Genomic DNA, 21,904 nt, shown 5'->3' on the forward strand with positions numbered 1-21,904 from the left:
TTACTAATTACATGTAGTGCAAATGCAGCAGAACTTGACTTGGTAATGAGATAGTGGATCTGTTCTGTTGAATCTAAATTTTCATCTATATGGACTCCAAAAGCTTTTGTGACAGATACACTTTTAACTTCTTTATTTTGTATTTTGAGGTCTAAGTCATTTCTAACTTTGTTTCCGTCTGGTGACTGTCATCAGATTTTGAAGTATTTTAAGTTAACTTAACAAGTTTGTTTGTGTGGCCATCCTCCACAGCAAGCATATAAATACTGTTTTTGCAAATCAAACTGCCTTTTCCTGCTGCTAGTTAAGTTGACTTTTTCACTTTAAACTGTTGTTGTAAATATTCCAAAACTGTAGGTTATTTTCCGATTATGTATTCCTGTAATTCGTTTTTGAATTATTTGAAGTCAAGTTGTTCATTTCAAACCATTTTTGTAAATATTCCAAAACTCTAGGTGCTGATGTTGGCTATATTTGGTTCATACCAGTCACGTCAACATTTGTGTAACCAGAAGACAGGGTTATATAAGTACCACTGATTGAAATTTTGATGTCATTTATATAAATTAAAAATGAGAGAGGCCTTAGCCACTTCCCTGTGGTACCCCAGTTGGTGCAATCCAGTTTGGGCGTGGAAATTCATTACTCGCCGAACAAAAATTGTTTACGTATACTGATAGTGACGAATCAGTATTTTTATTTCGTGATATAATAGTGTTTCTCTGACAGATCAAGTGCTTGATCCAACGATCGCTGTATTTTTAGTTTGTTGTCTGTCGAACACTACCCAATCGATTATTCGTTTATGTTGTGGTTTATCTTTGGTGTTTTCATTCACCGAAAATGGTGGCATAGCGGACTTTGTAGTAGGTAATTCTACGTATGTTGTGTGAAAGATATAATAATGCAGCTAATGATGAATTTAGGGTAATTTCTACTCGCTGATAATTGCTGGATCATATTTTATTAACTATTTTATCCTGTTTTCAGATGTATATTCATTGAGAAAAACCGTTTGACAGACGCTGTGGGTTTGTTGAAGTTCTTGAATGTAAGGGTGATTACCGGTCATAATAAGCAGTTACGCTGTCAGGTACGTGTGAATAATATTTCGTACGCAAAAATAGTAAAGTTGTAAACAAGAAGAAAACTGACGGTGTCTGTGTGTGGATCATGAACTATCCTTTGATATAAAGCTTCTGGCGTTCTGCAGTAGCCAATGAGGATGCTTGCTTTTGTAGCACGATGTTGATTGGCTGTTTTCAAATCGAAATGGAATTTTTTGTTGTACGGTTTCCGATGGTCAGTCGGACTAGGGTTTGTGCTTATGTTTCTTGGAGAAAAATAATTGGATTTGTACGTTTTTATCAAAATTGTGATCATGTCAGGCCCACTGGTGGTAAGATGAAGATTATGAAATTTTTTAGTTGCAATTTATGATGTCGGTAATGAAATAGTCCATTTTTGTGTTGCGGCGAGTAGCCGTTTGTTCAGTAGCGTTTTTGCCGTTACGGATTATTTTCTATTTGTTATTATTTTCCTTAAGCTAGAAGGAATAGAGACTGAATCTGTGTGATAAGGTCCCATCATTGTATTTAATTTTAGGTGTTAATTCGTTTTCAGATTACAGCCTTATTATTTTGATGTTTTGAGTTCTACTCATTTTTACTTTGATTCTTAAATAACAGGTGGAATAATGTCAAATTTTGACGTTTGTTATAAATCGTGTTTGAGCCATTTTTTTTTTGCTGTTTCGTGGCTCACGAAATACCCGTAAAGGTTTTTGATTTAAATAATATAAATCGTTACTACGATCGAATCTAAGGAATGAGCGACTTCGTGAAAAAACGAACAGAATGAAAATACATAAATCTTTCGTAGTACCTATGATCTAATACCATTCGAAAATTAGTTGTTTTGGAACTCTTGCTGTAGGCGTACCTTTGTGTGCAAACAAAATTAGCGGATTTCAAATCCGGCTTGTGTGTAAGCAACTGCTTCGTTTTACAGTCTCAAGCTAGGAGCTCTGTTCTTCGTCGTTGGGTACTTATTTTCAGCTCTGTTAAATGTAAATATGTTACGTAATAATTATTCAAACTAAATTGGGTAAAAAAAAATTACATCTGTTATTGCCTGATTTTTACATTTTTGGTTGTGCAAGATCCTTACATTACTGCTACACTGTGAGATGGTGCCTTGTAATTTGCAATTAACCAATGTTATTGTGAATTTGATTGCTGAATAAACAGATCTCTTCAGTTGTAAAAGTAATTTCGTGCGGAAAAATATCGCAACTATTTAACGATAATTTGCAGTTACTTTGAATTATCTGTTTTTATGTTGTTGAAATGGATGAAAACATGCCCCTGAAAGTGTGTGCGCGCCAGTAGTACCAATACAGATCGATGACTCCTTGACATGCTAATCAGTTAGCAATAATAAAACTATTACTCAAGTGTGCTGGAGGGAGACAACATTGTTAACGAAGTTTAAAAGTAACGTATGTCATTTCAGATGTAAGTGTAGAACACTTGCACTGAAAACTATTGTAACATTCCAGATTTGGTAAAATTTACATAATGCATCTCCTTGAATTTTTCACTGTGGCACAGATGTTAATGTAAGGCGTCGCAACCAGTCTCCTTATTACAACAACCAGATTTTTCTGCTTCCACATTTGTTGGCTTCGCCAACTCTCAACCAAATAGTCACCTTACAACATAACATAGACCTCGGGTTATGTCTGTCAACACAGTCAAGATTTCAGGTGAGATCCAATATGTAACTTTAGCTCCAAATTTTACTTTGTTCTGGCCTTCACTCCAAATACAGGTTTCATATAAGTCTCCGTGCTGGTCCATCCTAGACATGCCTGCTTACTGCAGTCATGTCTTGCCCTTTCTCCAGAATGTTTACCATCCACACTTCCCTCTGTTACTGAATTGACAGTTAGCTCATGCATCAAGAGGTGCCTTGTCGTCTGATGTGTTCTTTTAGTCAAATTGTCGGAAATTTATTTTCTTCCCAGTTCAATTCAGTAATCGTTAGTTAACAACCTATCCATCTAATTTTCACTGGTATCACCATGATTCAGTTAAATTGCTTAACATTGTATCATTCATGAAGTCACATCTTGTAATACAGCAATGTGTCCTAATACTATTACAATTAGTAAAGAGAGAATATTGAGATATGAAGAAAATTAAACTGCGAAGTCTTCTTTGTGCATGTCCTGTATTCAGTGTAATAATCTTTGAGGTTGGGCATGTTAAATATATTTCATTTTCCTACATGTAAGATAATGTTGCTCGGTTTCTGTCTGAGCCAGTGTTCTCAATTTTTGGCATGAATGACTGGAACAATGTGTCTCTTCTCATTAGCATGCCAAAGAACAATAAGATTTGTTACTTGTAGAATATAATTATATTCTGCTTGCAGACCTGCTACAGGCAGCTAAAACTCTCGATATGCTTTGTAGAAGTAGTTGTTGTTGTAATTTCCTGGCAGATTAAAACTGTGAGCTGGGCCGAGACTCGAATCTGGGACTTAAGCCTTTCGTGGGCAATTGCTCTACCAAGCATCTGTGAAGTTTGGAAAGTAAGAAACGAGATACTGGCAGAATTGTAGCTATGAGTGTGGGTCGTGAGTCGGCAGAGCATTTGCTCGCGAAAGGTAAAAGTCCAGAGTTCGAGTTTTGGTCCAGCACACAGTTTTAATCTGCCAGGAAGTTTCATATCCGCGCACAGTCTGCTGCAGAGTGAAAATTTCTTTCTGGAACATTATCGTGGTACACACTATTTAATGTAAATAGATGCATGAGAATTTGTTTGTTTTTTAAGGCCACATAAAAGAAAAATTTTATTGGGAAATAGTAGCTTCGCTAATACCATCGCCTTGGGGCCACACCCGTTAGACATGCAAGAACAGACACAATGGTCCCTTTTTACTGGTTCCCAAGCCTGAATTGGATTGCCTTGTCTTGTCAGATTTCCAAGCCTGTTACAGGGTTTCTAATCAGCTTCCGAGGCAAAGTGTTTGAGTGCAATGTTCCTATGCCTACTGGTCGGTTTATCACGTTTGCAAGACTGAGCTTGTGTTACTATAGACTCAGCCTGAATTTTTCTTCAGTATTGAATAAAGTTTGCTCTGGAAATGTGTTCTGGGACCCAGTCAATGTTTCAGATGGATCGGATATGTTGGTGATAATACGCTGGTTGGGAACCTAGCAATAGTCTTTTCTATCTGTCCTATAGGATGGATGTGTGGGACCCTCCGGATCCACATTGTGGTCTTCAGTCTGTAGACTTGTTTGATTCAGCTCTCCGTGCTACTGTATCCTGTGCTAGACTCTTAATCTCCGAATAACTAGGCCTACTGAAATCTACATCCCTCTGAATCTGCTGGCTGTTTTCATCTCTTGGTCTCCATCTACAATTTTTACCCCTTCACACTTCCCTCCAGTACTAAATTGGTGATCCCTTGATGTCTCAGAATGTGTCCTGTCCAACAATACCTTCTTTTGGTCAAGTTGTGCCACAAATTTCTCCCCATTTCCATTCGGTACCACCTCATTAGTTACATGATCAACCCTTCTAATCTTTAACATTATTCTTTAGCACCACATTTCAAAAGCTTCTATTCTCTTCTTGTCTAACCTGTTTATCAATCATGTTTCACTTCCATACATGGCTACACTTCAGCAAATACCTTCAGAAAAGACTTCCTAACACTTAAATCAACAAAATCTTCTTCAGAAATGCTTTTCTTCCCATTACCAGTTTCAATTTTATATCCCCTCTGCTTAGGCCATCACAAGTTATTTTGGTGCCCAAATAGCAAAACTGATCTACTACTTTTTGTTCCCTAATCTGATTCCCTTAGCATCACATGATTTAATTTGACTTTGTTCCATTGTCCTTGTTTTGCTTTTGATGATGATCATCTTACATCCTCCTTTCAAGACAGTGTTGATTCTGTTCAACTGCTCTTCCAAGTCCTTTGCTGTCTCTGATATAATTACAATACCATCGGCAAACTTTAAAGTTTTTATTTTTTTCCTGAACTTTAATTTGTACTCCAGATTTTTCTTTGGTTTCCTTTACTGCTTATTCAATCTATAGATTGAATAACATCGGGGATAGGCTACAAACCTGTCCCACTCCCTTCTCAACCATTGCTTTCCTTTCATGCTCCTCAACTCTTGTATTTGCTGTCTGGTTTCTGTAGAAATTGTAAATAGCCTTTCGCTCCCTGTATTTTACCCCTGGCACCTTCAGAATTTAAAAGACAGAATTCCAGTCAACATTGTCAAAAGCTTTCCCTAAATCTACAAATGCTATAACTATGGGCTTGCGTTTCCGTAACCTACCTTCTAATAGAACTTGTAGGGTCAGTGTTGCCTCACGTGTTCCTACTGTTCTCAAGAATCCAAAATGATCTTTCCCAACATCAGCTTGTATCAGTTTTTCCATTCTTCTATAAAAAAAAATTCAGGTTAGTATTTTGCAACCATAACTTATTACACTGGTAGTTCAGTAATTTTCACATCAGTCAACAACTGCTATCTTTGGAATTGAAATTATTACAATCTTACATTATTTTTGAAGTAAGAGGGTATTTAGGCTGTCTGGTACATCTTACACACCAGGTGAGAGAGTTTTGTCATGGCGGGCTCAAGGATATCAGTGGTTTGACTTGATCTTTCAGACCTCTGTCAAAGTCTTCTCACTGTATCGTGTCTCCCAACTCATCCTCTACATCCCCTTTCCTTTTAGTAATATTCCCTTCAAGTTCATCTGCTTCTATAGATCCTCATACACTGGTTTTTAACACTTCCTGTCACTGAGTTTTTAATTGTTTGTATTCTCTTTCACCTGTTGCATTTGCTCCATTTTTATGTTTTCACCTTTCATCAGTTAAATACAATATCTCTTGTGTTGTTTAAGCATTTCTATTAGGCATTGATCAAACACCGGAAAATCCAGGATGAAATGTAACAATATTATGAAAAGGAAAGTTGTTATTCATCATATAGTGTAGATGCTGAATCACAAATAGGCACAACAAAAAGACACTCGTAATATAAAACACACACACACACACACACACACACACACACAGTGTGGCTTCAGCTGCCAGAGGCTGCAGTGTGTGTGTGTGTGTGTGTGTGTGTGTTATGGACAAAGGCCTTATTCCTTGTTGGCTGAAAGCCTATGCTATGACATTCTTTTCGTTGTGCCAATCTGCGACTCTACTAGGCCTTGTCTTTTTACGTATTTGGTCTTCTGCTGCCTTCACTATTTCATCTCTTCTTCTACTGTATTCCTTTCTCCTTTCAGCGGAACTAGTCCCATCTTTTCTAGTTCCTTAACGTTTAATCTATAGTGCACAACCAATAAATTGTGGTCAGGGTCCATGTCTGCCTCTGGAAATGCCTTAAAATTTAAAATCCGATTCCTAAATCTCTGTCTTATCATTGTATTATCAATGTGAAACCTTTCAGCGTCACCAGGTTTCTCCGCTATGTACAACCTTCTATATGATTCTTAAGCCAAGTGTTGGCGATGATTAAATTATGTGCTGTGCAAAATTCTCCCAGGCAGCTTCCTCTTTCATTCCTTTCCCGAGTCCATATTCTTCTACATTTTCCATTTGTACTCTTTTACACTCCGTCGTTGTCTGCCAATACTAGGGCAGACATGATGCAAATTATTGCTCAGCTACCTGCTCCATTTTTGTTGACTGGAGACTTCAATGCCCACCATCCCCTCTGGGGCTCTCCAGCATCTTGCCCGAGATGCTCCATGTTAGCAGACCTTTTCAACCACCTCAATCTTGTCTGCCTCAATACTGGCGCCTCTACTTTTCTTTCGGACACAACTCACACCTATTCCCATTTAGACCTCTCCATATGTACTACCCCACTTGCATGTCGGTTTGAGTGGTACGCTCTTTCTGATACGTATTCGAGCGACCACTTCCCTTGTGTTATCCATCTCCTGCATCATACCCCATCTCCATGCTCAACTAGTTAGAACATCTCCAAAGCAGACTGGGGCTCTTCTCTTCCAGGGCGACATTTCAGGATCAAAACTTCGCAAGCTGCGATAGTCAGGTCGCACACCTCACGGAAGTCATTCTCACTGCTGCTGCATATTCCATCGCTCATATTACTTCTTCTCCACGTTGCGTACCGGTCCCCTGGTGGACCGCAGCATTTAGAGACGCTATACATGCTTGTCGACATGCCACCCTACGAGGGCGAATTGTATTAATTATAAACGATTTTGTGCGCAGTGTTGTGTTATTAAAGAAAGCAAGAAAGCCAGCTGGGCTGCTTTCAGAAGCTCCTTAAACAGTTTTACTCCTTCTGTTGTCTGGGGTAGCCTGCGCCGGCTATCTGGCACTAAGGTCCACTCAGAAGTTTCTGGCTTGACGGTCGCGAATGACGTCCTTGTGGCCCTTGAGGATGTCTCCAATGCCTTCGGCAGATTTTTCGCAGAGGTTTTGAGCTCTGCTCATTACCACCCTGCCTGCCTCTCCTGAAAACAGGCAGAGGAGGCAAGGCCACCTAACTTCCGCTCGTCGAGTCATGAAAGTTATAATGTCTCATTCACCATGCGGGAACTCGAAAGTGCACTTGCCCAGTCACGGTCCTCTGCTCTGGGGCCTGATTCTATTCAGATGCTGAAGAACCTTCCTCCTGCGCGTAAAAGTTTTCTTCTTCGTACTTATAATCGCACCTGGATTGAGGGTCATGTTCCCACATGCTGGAGCGAATCTATTGTTGTCCCGATTCCTAAGCCAGGGAAGGACAAGCACTTAGCCTTCCAGTTATCGACCCATTTCCCTTACCAGCTGTTTCTGTAATGCGAAAGTGCCAGACAGTGTCTGTGTTCTTTGATTTGGAGAAGGCTTAAGACACCTGTTCTAGGGCGGGCATTCTCCACACCATGCATACATGGGGCTTCGCGGTCGCCTCCCTCTTTTTATTCACGCATTTTTAATGGATCAAAAGTTCAGGGTACGTGTGGGTTCTGTCCTGTCTGACGCCTTTCGCCAGGAGAATGGGTGCCACAGGGCTCAGTTTTGAGCGTCGCTCTCTTCGCCATAGCTATCAATCCAGTAATGGATTGCCTCTCAGCTGATGTATCAGGCTCCCTTTCCGTGGACGATTTTACCATCTACTGCAGCACACAGCGTACGTTTCCTGAAGTGCTGTCTTCAGCGTTGTCTTGACCGTCTTTACTCCTGGAGTGTCGCCAATGGCTTCAGTTTTTCTGCCGAGAAGACGGTGTGTATTAACTTCTGGCACTACAAAGAGTTTCTCCCACTGTGCTTACATCTCTGTCCCGTTGCTCTCCCATTCGTGGAGACAACAAAATTTTTAGGTCTTACATTTGATGGGAAACTTAGCTGGTCTCCACATGTGTCATATTTGGCTGCCAGTTGTACCCGTTCCCTAAATGTCCTCCCTGTTCTCAGCGGTACGTCGTGGGGAGTGGATCGCACCGTCCTACTTCGCCTATATCGGTTGATCGTCCGCTCAAAGCTGGATTATGGGAGCTTTGTATAGTCCTCTGCACGGCTGTTCATCTTACGCCGCCTCAACTCTATACAATATCGGGGGTTACGTCTTGCGATTGGAGCGTTCTATACTAGCCCCATCGAGAGTCTTCATGTTGAAGCTGGTGAATTGCCACTAACCTACTGGCGCGATATACTGCTTTGTCGGTATGCCTGTTGGCTATTATCAATGCCCGGCCACCCGTCTTATCGTTCCTTTTTTGACAGACTCTCTTGACTGTCAATATGGGTTGTTGTATCTGCCCTGCTATCCCCTGGAGTTCATATTCGTCGCCTCCTTCAGCAACTTGATTTTCCACTTCCTGCACCCTTTAGAGTGGGCGAGAGCCAAACGCCACCTTGGCTCCAGGCTCAGGTTCGCATTCACCTTGGCCTCAGCCCGCTCCCAATGGAGGTTACCCCAGCTTCGGTATACCGCTCGCGGTTTGTTGAACTTTGAAGTTCGTTAATACAATCTTCATTTATACAGATGGCTCTAAGAACAATGACGGTGTCGGGTGTTCTTTTATTGTCGGGGCACACATTTTCAAATACCAGCTCCATGGCCATTGTTCGGTGTTCACAGCTGAGCTATTTGCTCTCTATCAGGCTGTTCTTTACATCCGTTGCCACCAACATTCTGCTTATGTCATCTGCTCTGATTCCCTGAGCGCCATCCAGAGCCTCAATGATCCGTATCCGGTTCACCCTTTCGTGCACAGGATTCAATGCTCTCTTCAGCAGCTGGCGGACAACGGTTCTCCGGTTACCTTTATGAGGGTTCCAGGCCATGTCGGTATGAACGAAGCTTCTTGTTTTGTGCCTTCATCTGATTTTTTGCGGTGTCATTTGACAGCGCATTTTATCGCTGTGGCGTGCTGTTTGGTCTACACTTACTGAAAACAAGTTTCAGACCTTGAAACCTCTCCCCAAGGCTTGGACGACCTCTTCATGCCCTTCTCGGTGGGAGGAGGTCGTGTTGGCCCGGTTACGGATTGGACGCTGCCGGTTCAGCCACCGCCATCTGCTGACGGCTGCGACGGCGCCGTTCTGCCCATGTGGGCAGTTGCTGATGGTACGCCAGATTTTAACGTCCTGTCCGAAGTTTAATACACTGCGCATTGATCTTGGCCGGCCATGTACTCTGGATGAAATTTTAGCTAATGACCCAGGAGCAGCTGCTCGCGTTCTTCGTTTTATCCACTTGCCAAACCTGTCTAAGGACATTCGATGACATTTGATTATGCTGTTTTCTTTTAATCCCTTGCCTGTTAATGTGCCTTTTATAGTGTTCTCCTTTTTAGTTGCTGTTTTAACATTGTGCCTCGCAGTGCATTTATAATTTAGTCTGGGCGCTAAAGATCACTGTAGTTGTGTGCCCAAAAAAAAAAAAAAATATTTATGCCAGAAATCCTACAGGGCAGGATTCAAAGGGCACAGGTAGGTAAGTACCAAGTGGTAAAGGAAATGAGACTTACTGTCAGTCTTGGAGGATCATCAGAATATGGCTTTATCAGTGTGTAAAGCTTATATGTACATCTTGCACTAGAAAAGGGTTTTGTGAAAATTATAGATAATGCCAGTTATCATTCAAGAAAAAAGAAGAAAATTCGTAATTTAGATACAAAGAAGGAAGAAATTGCTCAGTGACTAGAAGAGAGCAACAGTTTGTTTTGAGCACTATACAGAATGCAGAGATGTTGGAGGAAGTCAAGCACCTTTACAATACATTTTAGCAGGACAGTTTTACAGCAGAAATGGGCCATAAAGTTGTGCATCTGCCCTTTATTACTGCCAATTTAACTGATAGAAAAGTACGGGTTCTAGTGAAACAAAAGGTTGCATCCAGAAATTACACATTCAGAATGAAAGATGTACAAAATTTACTTGAGGAAGCCATTGGCGATGTTGTGGAAGACAGGATTAAGTAAGTACACTACACTGAAAATCTACCAGAAAACTACTTTTTATACAAAGGCATCTGAGAAAATGTCATTAAAAACATTGTCATTGTTTCAAATTACTCCTTGGATATTGGGTCTTCAGAATTAGGATAACTGGTCAACCATAAACATGCTACATTTTGTGTTTCTAGTTCATTTCCTTCAGCAAAGCTGTAAACACTATTTGCTGTTCCTTCTCTCTGCTTTCCTGTGATATGTGCCCCCCTCCCTCCATCCCTCCCCCCTTTTCTCAAAAATTAATCAACGAGAGGCAGAACAGCCACCATGCATACACTGCCTCTGCCAATGTTTGCCGTTGTTACTTTAGAGAAGCAGAGGACCTGTGTTTTGTGTTCTGTCCTTAGGTTAAAAGTAACTTGCAAAGTTAAAGAATTTTTAAAGATTCGCGTAATCAAAACTGAAGTAGTTTCATAATTTAACAGATGAGCACTAATAATTGTATTTGACTCCAATATAGATTCTAAAATCACATAAGAATACATTAGTATGGAGGGGCTGCTGTTTCACTATAATGTTTTGTAAACATTTTCCTGGCATATGGCTCACAGCCATAATAAATTGTTTAAAATATCTCCCTGTCCACTTGTGTCTATAAAATTGTTACTGCAGTGTATTGTCTGCAGGTTTCAGGCGTCATATTTTCAAGTGAGCACTGTTTAATACATTATGCACACTTTGTCTAGTTGCTTAGTGTTGACTTGCACTGGCTGTAGGCCTCTGATGTGATGACTAATTGTGCTGTGAGGCCACTAGTAGGGGAAACATGCAGAGAAGGTACCTCCAGCTGCCAGTTTCTCTGCTCTTTGGTATAGTGAAATGTCACATTTATTCCTAGAACGTAAAAAATCTATGTTGTTGCATCTTAAGTGGATAATTACCAACTTTCCTTAGAAGAAAAACTGCTTTTTAACATATTGGAGTATTGAACTAAGATATTAAGAGCATTCATAATTCTGCATAATATCTGCTGTTTTTAGCTAACAGTGTTATAATGAAGTACTCTTTTAATTTATTTTATATTTCTCACACTTGATAAAATGCTAAAGGAAACTAGTGCATTATATGAACAGAATTAATGACTCTCACCAGACTCTCTAACAGTTATAATGGAAACCATACCAATAGCTCCTATGGTTTAATATGATAGAATCAAGGAAGTGAAAACAATTACCATTACTGTAGAGCATATGGGGTCTTGTGTGAAACTGTCATCACTTATTTTTCAGGACTGTTTTTCAAAGATGAATGCTGCAGCAAATGAAATGCAGAATGGCTCTGCTGACATGGCTGGTGGTGATGCACCACCTGCCCCGAAAAAGAATGTAAAGAACCTAACTGTGGAGAAAATATACCAAAAGAAGTCTCAGTTAGAGCATGTATTACTGCGGCCAGATACTTACATTGGTTTGTATATAATATATTTTGCCTTGAGTGTTATTTTTATTATATGTAACTCAGTTGGAGGGAATGCCCAGTTTATGATCTCCAATAAATTTAATGCTACTTTGGAATAAAAAGATAGTGTATAATTTTCTGGAGATAAAAGAGAACACTAACACAGTCAAAGATTTTGTCTTGTGTCAGTGAATATTACTATCCTGTAACTTGTTGGATAATCCAGTTTTTGAGATGAGATTTAACTGTTAATTCAAATGTGAAAGAATCAACAGAGAAAATTGAGTAGAACATTTTTATGTCAATTAACAGATGTTTCACAGAGGGCATCCTTGTAATTTCTATTTTTCAAAAATGTGTAATTATTAAATTTGGCACACTGACAGCGGATGTTAGAGAAGATGGAATTGGATGGTATCATATACAAGGAAAACCACCTTGTTAAAGAGTATGGGTTCTGATAAGTGTACCACTATCGGTTGCATAAATAACCTGAGTACTTAATTTAAACAGTGGAAACTACAGGTTGGAGTATAGTATCAACTGTATAGGAAAATATATATTGCTACTTACTGTAAAGATGACACTTTGTTTGAGGCGAACATAATTAAGAGACACTTAAACATAAGCTTTTGGCCACAGCCTTTGTCAGAAAATGAGAAACACACACACCATTAATTCATACAAGCAAGGGCACCTGATGTAGACATGACCTGACTATCTGATTTTATTTGTGTAATTTTATTTGCTGGTATCACGTGGCACAGTTGTGTGGTGTGTTACCTCTTACACAAAAAATGTGCATTGTGTAGTATAGATTTATAAGAATTACGTGGAGTTTACACACATTATTCTCGATTTATGAAATTTTGTGAGAACTGACAGAGGCCAGAAATGTCTGCCACGATATTTATGTACAGAGTCTTCTGACCATTTGAAGAAGATATCAGGTATATTGTTAAACTATTAACAAAAATGAGGCAGGAGACAACTCGCTTGCTCGTTAGTAATAGTGCGGCTGATGTGTGTAATAGCTCAGGAGATTTATAGACTTTAAGTGTTCTCCCCCCCTTTCACACGGGCCCGCACATCGCATGCACACCTTTATTCAAAATAAAAATGAAATTGTTTCATTTTAAACAATGGAAAATCAGGGATAGAACGTAACAATATTTTGAAAAGGACAGTTGCTACTTACCATATAGCGAAGATGCTTACTTGCAGGTAGACATGACAACAAGACTGTCAGAAAGTGAACTTTTGGACAAAGGCCTTGTTGGCAGAAAGCTCACTTTCAGAAAGTCTTTTTGTTGTTCCTGTCTGCGACTCAGCCCCTCCACTATATGGTGAGCAGCAGCTATCCTTTCCATAATATTGTTACTTCTTTGTAAAACTTGTTACAGCTAAGTTCCATATTACAGTAAAACAGCCGTTTACATAGACGAGTCACTAGCATGTAACGATATATTATTGTTAACCCTTAATTAGTATGGAGTGTCTCTGAGACCACTATGATTTTTTTCTCTCGTAATATTTCATACACCCCTGTGAAGTGAAATGAAATCTATCTACCTTCCTATTGGTTGACAAGCTACATGTGCCAGAAAACTTGCATTGTTGCTAGTTTCTTTTTTTATGGGCCTTGAGAGGTCTCTCAGACATAACCTTTTGTGCGCGTGGCATCATCCCGTTGAATGCTATCGGTTCTCCATTGCGGGGAAAACTGGACCTTGTATGGAACATGTTTGCATAAGATGGATGTGGATGTTCAACATCTCAGTGAATCCTCAGACGAAAACTTTGATCATGGACATAATGACAAGACACTAATTCAGAGCAGGAAACAGAAAGTTATGAAGATGTGACAGCTGATGGCGGTGGAAAAGGTTACTTCTTTTGTAAGAACAAATGTTTTCGCTGGAGAAAGCAGCAGCCGCCAGCTAACATAAGAACAAGGCAACACAACATCTTGCAACTTCCTGAACTGCAACAGACAGTGAAAGTCTCAAAAAAACACTGCTGTTTTGGAGGTATGGAAACTGTTCTTTACCCAAGATATTCTAGATGAAATCATCCAATGAACAAATCTGAAAATATCTAAGCTTAGAGCACATTGAAAATACATAGAGAAATATTACATATGACAACTGGTACTCATCAGTAGACCTAGTCAATGAATTTTCAAAGAAAGGTCTCGCATACATTGGCACCCTGAAAAGAAATAAAACGGTGATGCCACAGCAGTTTCTACCTGATAAAAGAACGAGGTGTGAAGACAACTGTTTATGGTTTTACAGAAGAAAATGACTCTGGTTTCCTCTGTCCCCAAGAAGTCAGAAGCTGCAATACTGATCTCTTTTATGGACCATGCAGTAAACAATGAACCTGTATCAGGAAAACCAGAGATCATCATGTTTTATAACACGACAAAATATGGCATGGACTGTCTCAACCAAAGGTGTGCATCTTATTCATCAAGCTTGTGTACGAGAAGATGGCCTTTGGCCATTTTCTTCACATTAGTGGATGTTGCTTGTAGTGTGAATTCTTGTGTGGTGCATCAAGCTTATCCAAAGGCAGAAGTAAAAACGAGATTGATCTTCATGAAGACTCTAGCAAGAGATGGTGCCGAGCCTCATGTGAAGCACAGACCTTCTATAGAACACTTGCCACCGTCAGAAGAATACTTCTCATACAAGATGAGCTGTAGCAAAAGAACAATTTGTAAAACAAAAAATGTGCACCATACCTTATGCCCTCCTCATCTGAAGAGGAAAACAAGATTTCTGTCAACAGTGTAGTCTTCTGATTTGTTTGAAGTGTTCTAGGAAGATCTGCATGACATACATACTAGTTGAAAGTGATTGAAATATGATTCAGAACTTCACAAGACTACATAATTAATTTGTAAAATGTGGCGAAATTTTTCCCTTTATTAAATTGTGGAGTGCAATAGCCAGTCTATTTGAAACGATGAGCAGTAAACTCAAAACTGACTTTCTATCCAATCTCTCATAAATGAAGTTTGTTTTCCCAAGTACTTATTTTGCATATGTGTATGATCATAATTTGTGAGTGAGTAGAGAACTAACTGCCTACTGTTATTTTTGTAACACACAAGTTAAAAATATACTGCAAGTTTTGCTATTTTATTCGTCTAAATGTTTAAAACCCTGCAATTTCCGCAATGTCTACTTGTAAGAAATGTAATGAATGACAAGAAGTCATGAAAATAAATATTCAATAAAACATTTGCTTTATTTATAAAAAATAGTGTCTGAGAGAACCCTCCATAGTAACTGTGTCTGTCAACATCCCTAGAGTTACTAAATGTAACATGCGAAATTGTGCTAAACGTTCTTGGTTAATAGACAGGGTAACATATTTATGGTGTTTTTCCAGAATATTGAGTTTTTATTGGATAGTTTACAGTTGAGGTAGATCTTTTCAGTTTTTATTATTTTTGTAAGAATATTGTGCTGCCTCCTGCAGGCCTGGGGTAAGAATTGGCCCGAGGTATTCCTGCCTGTCATAACATGCGACTAAAAGACGTTTCACACGTTTCGGCCTTTATGTGATGGTTCCCTGTAGGGTTTGACCTCCATTCTTCAAAATTTTCCCAATGAGCAAGCCAATTGGGGAAGGGCGCCTTACATGGTGCATAGTGTCCGTCATGCATAGACATCTTTAGCCCCCTTTCTTGTCGTCGCATTTCAGTCCCGCTCATTCTCCATCTCTTGGGCGAGGACACCTTCCTGGGTGCATTTTCCACCACTTTCTGTGTCGACGATGGCCATGGACTTCTTTGCACCTGATATCCAGTACGGTAGCCAGTCCGATGTGGTGGGGCCGCCATGTACCCTGTTGGTTGTAGCCCCCTGACCACACAGGGGCCTTTGCTGTGGCTAGGTGGAGCCCATGGGGAGGGCCCCTGGTTGGAGTGGGTGGCATCAGGGGGATGACATGCAATGAAGTGTAGTCCATCATCTCTTGCTGCAGGTAAAACATCAGCAGTCTAGAAACGTTCAGGAGCTCAATTCAGTACACAGAAGTATGACCCCAAATCGTTCCTCCCTCCCTGGCCACACCCTGGGAGGAACATTAGGCAAAGAATGGCAGCGGATCTTATTCGCCCCGGTACCTTGTATGTTCAAGAGCTGATGGGGAATCTTTCATGACAATGAAGCTTGTTTTTTGTTGAGCATTTAGAGGACAAGTTTGAGAAGATAGAGGGATTGTCCAAAACGAGATCTGGGTCAGTCTTGATCAAAACTGCAACCTCTGCCCAGTCACTGGCGTTACTCGCTTGTAACAAGTTGGGGGATGTTTCTGTTACCATTACTCCACATAAGAGCTTAAATATGGTCCAGGGTATCATATATCACAGGGACCTTCTTTTGCAATCTGACGATAAGCTGCGCGCCAATTTAGAGCGGCGAGGTGTACATTTCGTCCTGCGTGTCCACAGGGGTCCGAGGGATAATCAGGTTGCCACCAGTGCCTTCATCGTGGCCTTCGAGGGTGATACATTGCGTGAGAGGGTCAAGGTGACGGGCTACTGCTGTGATGTAAAGCCCTATATCCCTCCCCCGATGCGGTGCTTTAAGTGCTGGAAATTCAGCCTTAGGTCTTCCTGCTGTACTTCCAACGTCACATATTGAGATTGCAGACGCCAGTCACATCGCAATACTGCATGTGAAGTGAAGTCCTCCCAGTCAGAGAAACCCAAGGAGCAGTGAGAGAAATCCAAAAAGAAGACCCCCCCCCCCCCCCCCCTAAGACCAAGGGAATAGTGGTGGCACCCACACCACTGCTACCTACAAGCTCTGCGGCTGAGGATAGGGTGGAGATTCTGGCATCGGCTGAGGAACTAGATCTCGCCAGACCCTCAGACACAATGGATATAGACTGATCAGGCAAAAAGTCGGTGGCAGCAGGTGACCCTGAGGTGTAAACTGCCTCTTTGAATGTTCCATGCCCTCCCAGTCTCACAATAACGTCATCCTCCAGTGGAATTGTTGGCAGTTTTTTCCACCACTTGGCTGAGCTACAGCAACTGTTAAGCTTTACACCTGCTCTCTGCATTGCCCTCCAGGAAACCTGGTGCCCGGCAATGTGGACCCTGCCCTCTGCGGCTATAAGGGATATTACAGGAACCATAGCGACTATAATTGAGTATCAGGTAGAGTTTGCTTCTATGTCCTGAACTCATTACACAGTGAACCTGTGCCCCTTCAAACCCCTCTTGAAGCTGTGGCTGTCAGGATAAGGATGACACAGGAAATAACTGTCTGCAACGTATATCTTGCTCCAGATGGTGCAGTATTCCTGATTGCATTGGCTGCACATATTTATCAACTCCCTAAACCTTTCCTATGCTTGGGAGAGTTTAAGGCTTATAACCCTTTGTGGGGTGGCATAGTTCTTACTGGCAGAGACGTCGAAAATTTACTGTCACAACTCGACCTCTGCCTCTTAAATACTGGGGCTGCTACACATTTCAGTGTGGCACATACTGGGCCATTGATTTCTCGGTTTGCAGTCCTGGCCTTCGTCCTGCTATCCACTGGAGAGCACATGACGACCTGTATGGTAATGACCACTTCCCCATCTTCCTGTCACTGCTGAGCGTCAGGCCCATGGATGCCTGCCCAGATGGGCTTTAAACAAGGCAGACTGGGAACTTTCACCTCTGCTGCCACAGTTAAATCTCGCTTACATGGTAACATCAATGTGGTGGTTGAGCAGGTAACAAAGATTGTTTTGTGCGTCGAAAAACGTTATCCCTTGTTCTTTAGGTTGCCCCCACTGAAAGACAATCCCTTGGTGGTCGCAGGAAGTCACTGAGGTAATTAAGGAGTGTCGATGAGCTCTACAGCAGCATAAGCGGCACCCTTTCCTGGAGCACCTCATAGCCTTTAAACAGCTCTGTGCCCGAATTCGCCATCTTATCAAACAACGGAAGCAGGAGTGTTGGGAGAGGTACGTGTCAACCATTGGATGCCATAAGTCACCTTCTGAGGTGTCGGCAAAGATCAAACGAATTTTTGGGTGCTAAACCCCTACAGGTGTTACTAGTGTTAACATAAATGGCGTGTTATCTACCAACACAAATGTGGTTGCTGAGCACTATGCTTGCACCTCTGCATGGGAGTATTACCCCCAGCCTTTTGCACTCTCAAACAGCGGATGGAAGGGAAAGTGATTTCGTTCACTACACAGCACAGTGAACCCTATAACGCCCCATTTACAGAGTGAGACTCATCAGCGACCTTGCATGTTGCCCCGACACAGCTCCTGGGCTGGATCGGATCCACAGTCAGATGATTATCGCAATGGCGTGAGAGCACTGTCATTCCAGTGCTCAAACCCGGTAAGAACCCGCTTGACGTGGATAGCTATCGGCCCATTAACCTCACCAACATTCTTTGTAAGCTGCTGGAACATATGGTGTGTCAACGGTTGTGTCCTGGAGTCACATAGGCTCCTGGCCTCATGTCAGGGCTGCTTCTGCCAGGGTTGCTCTGCCACTGATAATCTGGTATCCCTCGATTCTGCCATCCGAACAGCCTTTTCCAGATGCCAACACCTGGTTGCCGTCTTTTCTAACTTGCGTAAAGCATATGACACGACCTGGTGACATCATATCCTTGCCACATTTTATGAGTGGGGTTTCCGTGGTGCCTCCCATCGTTCCCCCGATATCCAGGAGAATGGTGTCCCACAGGCTCTGTATTGAGTGTCTGTCTCTTCTTAGTGGCCATTAATGGTCTAGCAGCAGCTGTAGGGCCTTCAGTCTCACCATCCCAGTATGCAGACGATTTCTGCATTTTGTACTGCTCCACCAGTACTGGTGTTGCTGAGCGGCACCTACAGGGAGTCATCCACAAGGCGCGGTCATAGGCTGTAGCCCATGGCTTCCAGTTTTCAACCGCAAAGTCATGTGCCACGCACTTCTGTCAGCACCGTACCATTCATCCGGACCCAGAACTTTACCTTCATGACAATCCACTCACTGTAGTGGAGACATATCTATTCTTAGGAGTGATTTTCAACGTTTGATTGACTTGGCTTTCAAACCTTCGTCAGCTTAAGCGGAAGTGCTGGCAGCACCTCAATGCCCTCCGTTGCCTGAGCAACACCAGTTGGGGTGCAGATTGCTCTACGCTGCTGCAGCTCTACAGAGCTCTTTTCCAATCGCTAATTGACTATGGGAGTGTGGTTTATGGTTCAGCAGCATCCTCAGCGTTGCATTTACTTGACCATGAGCACCACTGTGGGGTTCGGCTAGCGACAGGAGTTTGTAGGACGAGTCAGATGACCAGCATACTGGCGGAGGCTGGGGTTCCTCCATTATAGATTAGATGTACACAACTGCTCGCCATTTACGCTGCACACATTTGTAGTTCCTCTGAGCATCCGAATTACCATCTTCTTTCCCCACCCGCGGCAGTCCATCTCCTGCATCGGCAGCCCAGGTCGGGGCTAACGATTACGGTTCGTGTGCGGTCCCTTCTGTCCGTATTGGAGTCCTTCTCTTTACCACCTCTACTTGCGGTCCGTTCACGTACACATTCATGGGGTACGGCTCAGCTGCAGCTTCGTCTGGACCTTTTGCATGTTCCTAAGGACTCTGTTAACCCCGCCGCTGTCACTTCCTCTCGATTCTTGATATGTACCAGGGCTCTGTTGTGGTTTACAGAGACGGCTCGATGGCTGATGGTCACATAGGCTTTACATATGTTCATGGAGGACATATTGAACAGCACGCCTTGGCAGAAGGCTGCAGTGTTTTCACTGCAGAGCTGGTGGCCATATTTCGTGCTCTTGAGCACATCCGCTCGTGCCCTGGCACGTCACTTCTCCTGTGTATTGACTCATTGAGCATCCTACAAGCTATCGACCAGTGCTACCCTCGCCATCCTCTGGTAGCGTCCATCCAGGAATCCATCTATGCCCTGGATCGGACCAGTCATTCAGTGGTGTTTGTGTGGACCCCAGGACAGGTCGGAATCCCAGCTAACGAACTTGCCGACAGGCTGGCCAAACAGGCGACGTGGAAACCGCTTCTGGAGATGGGCATCTCCGAAGCTGACCTGCATTCTGTTTTATGCTGCAGTGCTGCAGGGTTTTCCGGCTTTGGGAGACGGAATGGCATAACAGTACGCACAACAAACTGCTTATCATTAAGGAGGCTAAGAATGTGTGGAAGTTTTCCGTGCGGTCCTCTTGCAGGGAATCATTTGTCCTCTGCCGGCTCTGCATTGGTTATATTTGGCTAACACATGGTTACCTACTCCGTCGCAAGGACCCACCTCTGTGTTGCTGTGGCTCCCAAATGACAGTCGTCCAGCTCTTGCTGGACTGCCCACTTTTTGCCGCTCTTCAGCGACTTTTAATTTTCCCAGCTCACTACCTTCGGTGTTGGGAGACGATCCCTCAGCAGCAGCTTTAGTTTTATGTTTTATCCATGTGAGTGGATTTTATACTTCTGTGTAGGTTTTAGTACATGTCCTTTGTCCCTCTGTGTCCTCCACCCTAGTGCTTTTAGTGTGTTACAGAGTGGCTGGCTCTTCCTTTTTATTCTCGTGGTCGGCCAGGCACTGCTATCTGGTTTCTTGTTTTACTCTCTTCTGTTTCTAGCGTTTCTGTTGTTTTTTTGTCCTCTTTTGTTCCTTTTAGTGTTCGTTGCCTTTTGTTTGTTCTTGTGTTTTTTCCTTTCTTTCCGTTTTGTGTTATATGTCTCGTCCGTTTTATTCTCCCACTTGTGGTATTATTTTATTAGCAACAAGGGACTGATGGCCTCATTGTTTGGTCCCTTCGCCCCCCCTCCCCCTCCTCTCTCTCTCTCTCTCTCTCTCTCTCTCTCTAAACCAACCAACCAACCAACCAATATTGTGCTGAAGATGCATTTAGTCCGAGCACTCTAAGACTATAGCCAACTTAGACTTCATAAAACGATGTAAAGCACTGGCAAGTGGGCTACAGGTTCTATTTTCTTTAAGGACAGAGAAATTAGCATTGTTATCAGTTTCAATGGGAAGTTCTTGTAATTGCAGATGATGACCAAAATATTGTGAAAATTCCTCAGTGTTCTTCGTTAATTTGTGGAGGACGATCTTTTGCTTGTCATGCAGTTCAATTTTGTGAGATGGACTCATACAATTTGTTGTTTCCAGAGGAATTTTGAACCATTTGTTTTGCAGTACACTACTTAGCTCTGTAAGTTATATGGGAGAGGAAGGCAGCATTGAATTATCTGCTCTAAAAGGCAGGTGGGTAATTAAAATGAGATTTTGTGCTATTGTCATGACAATTCTCAATGTTAGGCACAGAGCTGATTCACAGAAATGGGCAATCCAATACAATAATGTTTTCTGGATTTTCATTGGAGGTAAATGTGATATAATGATAGGAAGCAAGATGCTGAATGACTGATCATATACTGGCCTTCTTCAACCATTGACTTGTCAGTATTTGTTTTCGGCAAGAAATACATAATGCTTACTGCTGTGATTTGCAAATTGTTTCTCAATACATAATATATGCAGGTCATATGATATTGTAACTGCGGTAACAGGTGATGCCTAAGTACTGACAGCACTTGTCAGTTTAGCTGCACAGCACTTTGTGACAATCCTTGAATACTTGGCGATTCTGTTGATCGTTCACGCTCCTCACAACACACAACATGTAGGAGGAGTATTATTCACAATAATATTCTCCCACTAGCAGTTGTTGTCTGCAGAAAAAGTTAATGTTTCTTAAAGATGCTTTACTGTGTGAGTATTTCTATTATTCTGGTAACTATGAAAATGAAAAAACTGAACCTATTCCACATTTCATTTGGCTTTCAGTTTTTAACAACTTGCACATTTTAAGAGTATCAGTGGTGTTAATGTAATTATTGTCGTATAACACATTCTTTCTGTACTTAACACATTGCTGAAAATCCATTTATTTAATGGGACTTAAATCAG

General features: G+C 41.9%; 1 protein-coding gene across 3 annotated transcripts in view; it reads left to right on the top strand.

Moving 5' to 3' along the window:
* Positions 1-790: 790 nt before the first annotated feature.
* Positions 791-21,904, top strand: part of LOC124607206 (DNA topoisomerase 2-alpha-like) — a 179,830-nt gene continuing 158,716 nt past the window's right edge. The window contains exons 1-3 of one of the 3 annotated variants that reach the window (XM_047139468.1): positions 791-870; positions 991-1,093; positions 11,756-11,933. In XM_047139468.1, coding sequence (XP_046995424.1) covers positions 806-870; positions 991-1,093; positions 11,756-11,933 — 346 coding nt within the window. In that variant the 5' untranslated portion in view covers positions 791-805. Of the gene's footprint in view, positions 871-990; positions 1,094-1,287; positions 1,400-11,755; positions 11,934-21,904 lie in introns of those variants that run through there. The other 2 variants (XM_047139470.1, XM_047139469.1) reach the window with 2 other exon arrangements.

Source organism: Schistocerca americana, chromosome 3 (assembly GCF_021461395.2).
Source record: "Schistocerca americana isolate TAMUIC-IGC-003095 chromosome 3, iqSchAmer2.1, whole genome shotgun sequence".
NCBI lineage: Eukaryota > Metazoa > Arthropoda > Insecta > Orthoptera > Acrididae > Schistocerca > Schistocerca americana.